The following is an 11,252-nucleotide window of genomic DNA, read 5'->3' as shown; positions in this document are numbered from 1 at the left end:
TCTATGACTTTTACATTAAGAGGACAAAAACAATGTACAAATGACCTGTGTTGACTCATATATACTTTATGTGAGCTTTATTTAACTTTTCTAAAATAGTTTTGTGTTAACTTTCACTAATTAAACTACTTTTAATTAAGAAATATTACTCTATGATTTGTACATTAAACGGAAAAATTGATGTACATATGAACTTTGATGACTCATGTATACTTCTTTATGTGAGCTTTATTAAGGTTTTTTAAAAGTATTTTTGTGTTAACATCCACTAATTAAACAACTTTTTCTCATGAAGATTTTTTCTATCATTTGTAAATTAATAGGAAAAAAATGATGTAAAAATGACCTGTGTTGACTCATATATATTTTATGTGAGCTTTATTTAACTTTTTTAAAGCATCAAACAACTTTTAATTAAGAAATTTTCCTCTATGACTTGTACCTAAAAGAGGAAAAATTGATGTACATATGAACTTTGATGACTCATATAGACTTTATGTGAGCAGTATTTAGGTTTGCCTAAAGTAGTTCTGTGTTACTTTTCACTAATTGAACAACTTTTCCTTAAGAAATTTTTCTCTATGACTTCTACATTAAGCGGGAAAAAAATGATGTACATATGAACTGAGCTGACTCATTTATTCTTTATGTGAGCTTTATTAAGGTTTTTTAAAAGTAGTTTTCTGTTAACTTCCACTAATTAAACAACTTTATCTTATGAACATTTCCTCTATCATTTGTAAATTAAGAGGAAAAAAATGATGAAAAAATGACCTGAGCTGACTCATATATACTTTATGTGAGCTTTACTTAAGTTTTTCAAAGTAGATTGCAGTTAACATTCACTAATGGAACAACTTTTGCTTTAGAAATTTTTCTCCAGGAGTTGTACATTAGGAGGGAAAAAATGATGTACAATTGACCTTTGATGAATCATATAGTTGTTATGTGAGCAAAATTGATATTTTTAAGAGAAGTTTTGTATTAGTTTTTACTAATAGAACAACTTTACCTTATGCAATTTTTCTCTAGGACTTGTACATTAGGAGGAAAAAAATGATGTAAAATTGACCTTTGATGACTCATACATATGTTGTGAGCAAAATTGATGTTTTTCAAAGGAGTTTTGTGTTAGTTTTGACTAATGGAACAACCTTTCCTTAAGAAACTTTTCTCTAGGACTTGTACATTAAGAGGAAAAAAAATGATGTACAATTGACATTTGATGACTCATATGTATACTATATGAGCGAAAATGATGTTTTTCAAAGTAGTTTTGTGTTAGTTTTCACTCATGGAACAACTTTTCCTTAAGAAATTTTTCTCTAGGACTTGTACATTAAGATGAGAAACATGCTGTACAATTGACCTTTGGTGACTCATACATATGTTATGTCAGCAAAATTGATGTTTTTTAAAGTAGTTTAGTGTTAGTTTTTACTATTGGAACAACTTTTCCTTAAGAAACTTTTCTCTAGGACTTGTACATTAAGAAGAAAAAAATGATGTACAATTGACCTTTGATGACTCATATGTATACTATGTGAGCAAAATTGATGTTTTTTAAAGTAGTTTTGTGTTAGTTTTCACTATTGGAACAACTTTTCCTTAAGAAATTTTTCTCTAGAACTTGTACATTAAGAGGAAAAAAATGATGTACAATTGACCTTTGATGACTCATATATATGTTATTCGAGCAAAATTGATGTTTTTTAAAGTAGTTTTGTGTTAGTTTTCACTAATGGAACAACTTTTCCTTAAGAAACTTTTCTCTAGGACTTGTACATTAAGAGGAAAAAAATGATGTACATTTGACCTTTGATGACTCATACATATGTTATGTGAGCAAAATTGATGTTTTTAAAGTATATTTGTGTTAGTTTTTACTAATGGGACAACTTTTCCTTAAGAAATTTTTCTCTAAGACTTGTATATTAAGAGGAAAAAAATGATGTACAATTGACCTTTGATGACTCATACATATGTTATATGAGCAAAATTGTTGTTTTTTAAAGTATATTTGTGTTAGTTTTCACTAATGGGACAACTTTTCCTTAAGAAATTTTTCTCTAGGACTTGTATATTAAGAGGAAAAAAATGATGTACAATTGACGTTTGATGACTCATACATATGTTATATGAGCAAAATTGATGTTTTTTAAAGTATATTCGTGTTAGTTTTCACTAATGGAACAACTTATCCTTAAGAAATTTTTCTCTAGGACTTGTACTTTAAGAGGAAAACAAATGATGTACAACTGACCTTTGATGACTCATACATATGTTATATGAGCAAAATTGATGTTTTTTAAAGTATATTTGTGTTAGTTTTCACTAATGGGACAACTTTTCCTTAAGAAATTTTTCTCTAGGACTTGTACATTAAGAGGAAAAAAATGATGTACAATTGACCTTTGATGACTCATACATATGTTATATGAGCAAAAGTGATGTTTTTTAAAGTATATTTGTGTTAGTTTTTACTACTGGAACAAATTTTCCTTAAGAATTTTTCCTCTAGGACTTGTACATTAAGAGGAAAAAAATGATGTACAATTGACCTTTGATGACTCATACATATGTTATATGAGCAAAAGTGATGTTTTTTAAAGTATATTTGTGTTAGTTTTTACTACTGGAACAAATTTTCCTTAAGAATTTTTCCTCTAGGACTTGTACATTAAGAGGAAAAAAATGATGTACAATTGACCGTTGATGACTCATACATATGTTATGTGAGCAAAAGTGATGTTTTTTAATGTATATTTGTGTTAGTTTTTACTAATGAAACAATTTTTCCTTAAGAATTTTTCCTCTAGGACTTGTACATTAAGAGGAAAAAAAATGATGTACAATTGATCTTTGATGACTCATACATATATTATATGAGCAAAAGTGATGTTTTTTAAAGTATATTCGTGTTAGTTTTTACTAATGGAACAAATTTTTCTTAAGAATTTTTCCTCTAGGACTTGTACATTAAGAGGAAAAAAATGATGTACAATTGATCTTTGATGACTCATACATATATTATATGAGCAAAATTGATGTTTTTAAAAGTATATGTGTGTTAGTTTTCACTAATGGAACAACTTTTCCTTAAGAATTTTTCCTCTAGGACTTGTACATTAAGAGGAAAAAAATGATGTACAATTGACCTTTGATGACTCATACATATGTTATGTGAGCAAAATTGATGTTTTTTAAAGTATGTGTGTTAGTTTTTACTAATTGAACAACTTTTCCTTAAGAAAATTTTCTCTAGGACTTGCACATTAAGAGGAAAAAATGATGTACAATTGACCTTTGATGACTCATACATATGTTATGTGAGCAAAATTGATGTTTTTTAATGTTTATTTGTGTTAGTTTTCACCAATGGAACAACTTTTCTTTAAGAAATTTTTCTCTAGGACTTGTACATTAAGAGGAAAAAAATGATGTACAATTGACCTTTGATGACTCATACTTATGTTATGTGAGCAAAATTGATGTTTTTTAAAGTTCATTTGTGTTAGTTTTCACCAATGGAACAACTTTTCCTTAAGAAATTTTTCTCTAGGACTTGTACATTAAGAGGAAAAGAATGATATACAATTGACCTTTGATGATTCATACACATGTTATATATGCCAAATTGATGTTTTTTAAAGTAGTTTTGCGTTAGTTTTTACTAATGGAACAACTTTTCCTTAAAAAACTTTTCTCTAGAACTTGTACATTAAGAGGAAAAAATGATGTACAATTGACCTTTGATGACTCATATGTATATTATGTGAGCAAAATTGATGTTTTCCGACTACCTTGTTTTGAACCGTGGATGAGTTAGATAGGTTGAAATGATGGAGGAGCTACATGAAGACAAAAGAAGTCTTTTAACTTACTTCGCACAAATTTTCTGTTTCGAACCACTCCTCTTGCTTAGGGATTCTTGATGCGCTCTGATGATAGACAAACAAAATGCTGTTCCTCTGGTTTCCAGTTGTTCTTTTTTGCTTCCTGATGCCAATTTGTTTTTGAAGCGCTCGGAATTCAAACAAAGTTTTTTCCGTCTTTTGTGTCTTTGTATTCTCTGCAACCAAAGTGACAAGATGTTGTTACACCCAACTGTTCTTCTTGACACTACTCGTTTTTCCGATAGATCCTTCAAAACTAAAAACAAGATGTTTCTATACTTTTCGGATTCCTCAAGGACCTAACTTCTTAGTATAACTTCAAACGATGATTTCTTTTCAAATGATGAACTAACCTGATTTTATCTGCGAGGTAGAAGTTACTCTCAACTTGTGTTCTTTCTACTCGACGATTGTCTTCCCTGTCAATTGGTCTTTGCTGGACAAAACAACAGTTGATGAGGTCAAAATTTCAGTAATTTATTATCTTTCAGAATGCTTTTTTTGTTCCTTTTTATATAAATTCTATTGAAGAAACAATTACTTCCTTTTATCGTGTTCGAACTTGTTGTTTTTGGATACGAATTTCGTCAAAATGTAGTACGTCTGAATCATATGGCTTATTGTGTAATAAATGAAAGGGAAGTCTATTAACAGTCTGAGACAGACAAGTTCGAGTTTGAGTTTGTGTTCTAAAAATAGCCCTTAGGTAATAATTTCATCAGAAAGTAGAACGCTTCCTACCCAGACGTTTCGCATGTAGTTAAAAAACAAAATCCTGCATACGCAATACGATTACGTAGATTATTCACATTAGACACCCAGATTTCTGCTACTGCGCAAAAGTGTTCACTGGATTTTTAGTCCGCAAACGTTTGTATACAAACAATCTTCTTTACAGGGTTTAAATATCCCTCATATACTTATAAACTTGTGTGCTTCAAAGTTGCCTATGCAGGAGTTAACCCTGATTACGCAATACCAATATATAGTTTATTCACATTAGAAGCCCAGATTTCTATGCAAAAGTGTTCATGACAAATATAGAGTGGATTTAAAGCCCTTCGGCATTTGCCGGGTTTACAGACAGTATTCTCCACAGTGTGTTAACTTTCCGTATAAACTTTCACACTGCCACAATGAAAATGGATTTCAGGTAAGTGTTTTAAATTTTCAGGCAACAATCCTGAACTAAAGGGAATAATTGCCAAGAACTTTTCATCCGCGCGCATGATCGAACACGTTTGGGTAAAAAGAGCCAAAAAGTGTCATAGGGTGTATAGGTTTGTTACTACTGACGTGTTTTTAATTTTTTGGCTACGTGAATTTTTAGCAAGCATAAAAACTAACCAAAAACAAAAAGTTGGTGTGATATAACGAAAGAGTTGTAACAAAAAAGTTCGTACGCTTGATTTCTGCTTTATGAATTTTATTGTTCCAACATTTCATAAATTGATTTGAAAGTTAAGATAGAGTTAAACGAAAAAAATTGTATTAATTTTAGTTGGGTTAAATGGAGTATTGACTGTCTCCGTTACTTTTTTCAAGCCTTAAAATGAACGATTTAAAGTATTTGACAAAACATTTTTCCGCTCTGTAGTTTCATTAAAACTTTTTTATCCATCTCTCTGGTAGAGCCAATATTTTTTTGCCTAAAACATAATTTTTTTGAAAATAGAAGACTTCAATTTAGAACTCTCTAAACAGCAAAAAACAACCTTAAAATTTGAAACAAAAAGCTGAAAATAAGTTTTTTTCTAAATTTTGAGTTGTTTTTTGAAAGAATTCTTGTGTTTCTTTTAGGACTAACAGTTTTGTTTTTTAGAACTATTTTTGCTGGAATGAATAGTAATCCTACCAAATTCATTGGAACTAAAGTTGGAAATCTTTTCTTACTTTTTTAGCTTGTGTTCCTATATTGTTACAACAGACCGTTCGCTTTGACTTCCTCTAATATAACTAAACAGATAAGAATTTGAGAGTTAGAGAATTGATGAATCGCCAGATTGAAAGAGTGGATATAGGGGTTCATAATTTCTTTTTGAAAATTAAAAGAAAATTGTTTTACAACTATCTATGTTTTGAGATTGCTCTTCGAACTGTTCTCTTCAAGCTCTGGATTTTTATATTATTTTTAATATATTGTGAAATAAATAATTGATTGTGACATTCCATTTTACATTTCTTCTGTTCACATAAAGTGGTTAAGATTTTCTGTTTCTTTAGAGAAACATCAAAAAGTAAAAAAAAGCAAAAACGTTTATATTTAGATAAACAAAGGACCTCAATAATATTACTTAAAAAATACTTTAAGGACAGAAATCTGCCAGAAATCTGCCAGAAATTGTCAGAAATCTTCAACAATTAAAATGCGGAGTTTTTGCTAAAAGTTGCAGTTTTAAATATGTTTATTACCAGGATTGCGTTAATTACCAATAAACTGTTAAACGGCTGCAAGAAATTAAAAATAATTTAACGCCTTATGCTCATGACACATAAAAAGGATTTATTTTTGAAAATGTTTCCATTTGTTCATTTCAAATTTTAGTTTCAATTTTATATTCACCTACAGAATCGCCTCAAAAAGTCCACACCTGGTTTCTCCAATGAGACAAGGAAAAAAGTTTTTTTTAATATGAATGGAGTGACGACCCAAGAGTAAAAGTCAATTTCCAAAAAAATATTGTAAACAAATTCTTTTTGGTGTCGGTTTTGTATATGTGTGTGTTTGTGTTTGTGTGGGTAGGCTTGTCTTGGTATATGTTTGTATATGTGTGTGGATTTGACTTTAATGTCTGTAGTAGGGCAGTATGCACGACATATCAAAAGAGAGATTTAGCCTGAGAGAGGTAGTTCCTCTGTGTGTTAGACACAAATAGAGGCAGAATGCAAAAACTGTCCAAAGTAAAAAAAATTAGAAAAATAACCTTTATCTAGTACAAATAGCAAATTTATTTTGCACAAAAACCGATATTGTGTTTTGTTAAAGCTAGCTGCTTTCACATCCTCAAATTTTTTTAAAAAACCATGGTTCAATTATGCTCATCAAGTATCAAAATTTTTCGAACAACTTCAAAAAGTTATTTTTTCAATGTTCAGTGCCAAAACTACAAATACTGATAAAATGCCTCAAAAACCACAATTCATTAGTTAGAAAAACATGGATTACCTAAATGAACGTTGATACACTTTGAGTATTGATCAATTGCCAAAAAGAATTACAAGAAAAATTGTTTTCTGTTGGTAATGTGGTTTCTATTTGTTTTTTCGTTTTTGTGTGTGTACTATGTGTCGTGTGTTTGTTTGTAAGTGTGTGTGAGTGTGTGTCTTTCAAACTGTACTAGACTTGTTTTTTTCAGATTGTGTCAAAGAATTTTTGTTTTGTCTGTCAAAAAAATACCGCATATTTTTTTGGTTCAAACAGTACAAGTAATTTTCTCCAATGCATATAAATTGCTTTCGGATAATCTGAACAGTTTTTCTGTCAGAATTAATGGTTGTTTTGCAACCTTGAGATGTATATTGGAGCGAACTGTGGTACGCACAGACTCGAACGAGCAATCTTCTTTTCTAACATATCATTTCGTGATTATAAAGTGAACATGTCAAGAAAAAAATTAATGTCGAGAAAATTGTTGTAGAAATTTGATAAACGAGGCAGAGATTTTTCAACAAAATATATCTGATTTTGCGAAAGAAATTTTATGAATTATTGAAAATTTGCAAAGTTTAGCATTACGAGGTTTGGAGTAAGATTTTTCTTTAATAGCTGCTTCTGCTCTGATATCAGTTACCCCTTCCTAACCCCTTACTTACTGTGCCTACCGCTGTATCGCCTTATATACGAAACGAATCGTTTTTGTTACTTATTTTGGGAACCGTTACTTCTATTATTAAAACACGCGCCTTTTTGAGAAATTCGATTTGAACTGAGTTTATGATTTGAATCAGGGTCGGAGTGTCTACCTTAAGGACTTGGTGAAAATTGTGGAACCTCCTGGTGTGCAAAACCTATAATTAAAGTAAATTTTAAATTAATTTCTTTCTCGAATTAAGACAAATTTAAATAGGAATGAAAATGGATTATATGAAAAGTTCAAAACAAAAGTAAATAAAAGAAATATTTGATTTTCCGGTGTTAGGAAATTTGAGAGAAATTAAAGTGAAGCTCAAAATTAAAGTTTAAAAGTTTACAGAGGAAAATTCGAAAACGAGTGAACTGAAAGCAGAAGTGCCTTCGCTCATGTTTGAAGTTAAGTGTGAATTAAAAGTGAAATAAGCTTGATGTCATCGCGTCCACCATTATCCCCAATTTTTAAGGATGGATTAGTGGTAAAACCTCAATCCTGGAAAAAGCAAGGCCCAAAATTTGGTCGATACAGTGTACTTGCACTGTATAACTAACAATATAACTAACAAAACAATACTAACCAACAAATAACCAATACTCACTCCCTCGAAACCCCAAGTCGCATCTACCCAACAATCTCCCCGGAGTCATATTACCTATCATTTTTCATAATTAAGACCATAAATTGTATAAATCACTATTACAACGAAGTTACAATTATCTATCCCAATCGAGAAAAAGAGCTTGTCTTGCAAGAGAACCTTTTTTGCAAGAACATTGCAAGATCTTGACTGGGGTTCCTCAACTCAAACTAACTTGAAATCAACTATTTGAGATGTTTCAGGTTTTCGGAGTCTAGAATTGGTTATGAGAGTGGAGGGCAACGACACCCAAATTGTCAGGGCTTTCAAGTTGGGCGATGGAGCTCAATTAGTCCGCCAATCGGGGGACCAGAAGCGGAAGAGTGGGGGAAACGACCTTCCATCTGGACTGGCTGCCAAGAGTCTGAAACAGCTGCGCTCATCACAGTTGAATAATGTGCTTGTACAGACTTCCCAAGCTGATTTAAGACCTCTGTTGGATAAGGTTAGATTTTTAAACACATTTAGCCGAAGCTGATATATAGCTACTCTATTTGAAGGCTTCGAAATCTTGCCAGAACTTGTTTGGAAAAAATGTGTGCAAATTTTGTAATGTATTTTTATTTTTCTTGCATAATTCACGCAGCCTTCTGAATCCACCAATCACATATGTTGTTTTGTTAGAGATTTGAAGATTCCCACAGAAGAAATAATCAAACGAGGAGGAGGATGCTTAGGGATAATTGCAACCATGGTTGAACTCCGACGCTTATCTTCCAAGATCTTGCAAAAGATGGCTATTTTGCACGATTTTACAAGAATGTTGCAAGAAGGGTATGATTATGTATAATCGTGCGAGAATCTTGAAAGGTCTAAAAAAACCGTCGGAGGTTGATTAGGGAAGCTAGTTTTTGGGGAGGTATTTGGAGTTCTCATCAGAGACTAACTAATACAGAGACTATAAGTATCTGCAGATGGAATGTGACACCTTGATTTAATGACATTTTCATGCCATTATTGTGGTTTAAGCCACGTGGACATCTCTTATGAGCTTACAAGAGTTAATACTAGTTGTACTTGCGGGAGTTAATTCTTTCCAAGTTAGTACAAAAAATATTTTTCTTGAAAGAGCTTTAAAGTAAATATCTGATTTTATAAGCTATGACTTAAACTTGCAAGAACTTGTTTATTAAACATAACTAAATCTTGCAAGAACTTCTTTATTAAACTTAATTAAATTTTACAAGAACTTCTTCATTAAACATAATTAAATAATGCAAGAACTTCTTCTTTAACATAATTAAATCTTGCAAGAACTTCTCTATTATTAAATTTTGCAAGTTTCTTTATTAAATATACTGAGCCTTGCAAGATCACGTTGTTTGAGTTAGTACAATTATTGCAAGATAACTATTTTTAAACACCTTGAGAAGAGTCGATGATGGTTGTTTGTTTGCTTGTTTCAGATGCAGAAGATGCAAATGTTGACATCCAAGTACCACTACATTTTCAACAACTTTGTAAGATTCTAATCTTTTCTTCTCTATCAGTACCTCATATTAGACAAAAAACATTTTCATAATATATTAAAGATTTTGAGAACTTTATAAATGCAAATGTCAGCAGCAATAAAATATTAAAGCGGCACCTATTACAAAAATTTGAACAATTTTTTTTATTGGAAAGAAATAAGATTTGTTTTCCATATGAAAAGTAACGAAACTTTTCAGTTAGTCAATTTTTTACCATACTGAACCTATAAATCAGCACTGATTCATGATACTTTTCCTATGACCACCCACTGACCACGCCATTTCTCACCATGAAAACTTTAAATTCAGACAAAAAATATTTCAGCACACTGGTGATTACGACCTGAGTCAGTACCTGGAGGGGGAGGTGAACTTGACAGCCTTCCGGATAGGAGACAGATCAACAGAAGAGTTCAGGAGGGTTGAGAGCAGTCTCAAGTGGGTACTCACAAACCCATCGTACTCTCGTCTTCTGCCTAAAGACTTCGACTTTGAAAATCCTGTAACGGTAAGACTTCCCAGTAAACTGAAACTTGGTACATCTTGATAAGAAACATACTAAATCTTGGTAAATCTTGCCAAGATCTTGTCATGGTACTTACCAAGAATACATCAAGGTATGTACGAAATTGTCAAGATCTTATCAAGGTGTTCCAAGAAATATTTGTCTATCAAGATCTTGACAAGATGTTTCAAGTTTTGCAAGAGTTATCAAGATCTTGCATGACATGGGAAGGTGTATCAAGTTTCGTTTCACTGGGTTAGATTAGACTTGCCAATATGTGTACGAGACTGGCGAGCGCAAAAAGTGACATGATTATAGTTTTAAATCAGTACTGCTATTAGGTTAACTTTTTAGTAGTAGATATTAGACAAGTAGACGAGTAGGTTGACATTATAGACTTGACGAATACTGAAATTGACATCCAGGGCGTTAGGTTCCTGTATATAACAGCATGATAATTCATGCTACCTTCTAAACTGTCCTCTCGAAAAGCAACCCATAGTTATAAGATTCTCTCTACTTTCAAAGAATAAAGTTTTTGCTCTCACAGGGTTTTATCTGTTTTTGAGAATTAAAAATCCTGAGAAAATTTGAATCTTGATCTACTTTTTTACCTATCAAGTATAGTTGTGGAACATGTCTTTACCCAGATTGAGGTCCAGACAAAATTGACCTCTGATCAGACCGAGCGAGACTGGTTTGACCTCTGATCAGACTAGAGTGCGCTCTAAGCTCCGTGTGCGGTTAGGTGCGCTCGAAAACTTCCTCTGATCAGACTAGTGTGCGCTCGAATCCGCCTCTGATCAGACGATCAGACTGAAGTGCGCTCGAAATCGTCTCTGATTAGACTGTAGTTCCTATGCTTTGTAAGCATGTTTTAGATTGTCAACA

General features: G+C 31.8%; 1 protein-coding gene across 6 annotated transcripts in view; it reads left to right on the top strand.

The window, feature by feature from the left end:
* The window catches only part of LOC142351803 (glutamate receptor ionotropic, kainate 2-like), a 124,234-nt gene that overhangs the window by 56,569 nt on the left and 56,413 nt on the right, over positions 1-11,252 (top strand). For all 6 annotated transcript variants that reach the window (XM_075403988.1, XM_075403989.1, XM_075403992.1 and 3 more), the window contains exons 5-7: positions 8,588-8,829; positions 9,791-9,844; positions 10,182-10,364. In XM_075403988.1, the coding sequence (XP_075260103.1) occupies positions 8,588-8,829; positions 9,791-9,844; positions 10,182-10,364 (479 nt within the window). The remainder of the gene's footprint in view (positions 1-8,587; positions 8,830-9,790; positions 9,845-10,181; positions 10,365-11,252) is intronic.

The sequence above is a fragment of the Convolutriloba macropyga genome, chromosome 13 (genome assembly GCF_964194025.1).
Source record: "Convolutriloba macropyga chromosome 13, txConMacr16.3, whole genome shotgun sequence".
In the NCBI taxonomy this organism is placed as follows: Eukaryota; Metazoa; Xenacoelomorpha; order Acoela; family Convolutidae; genus Convolutriloba; species Convolutriloba macropyga.
This window is presented reverse-complemented; position numbering and strand designations above follow the sequence as displayed.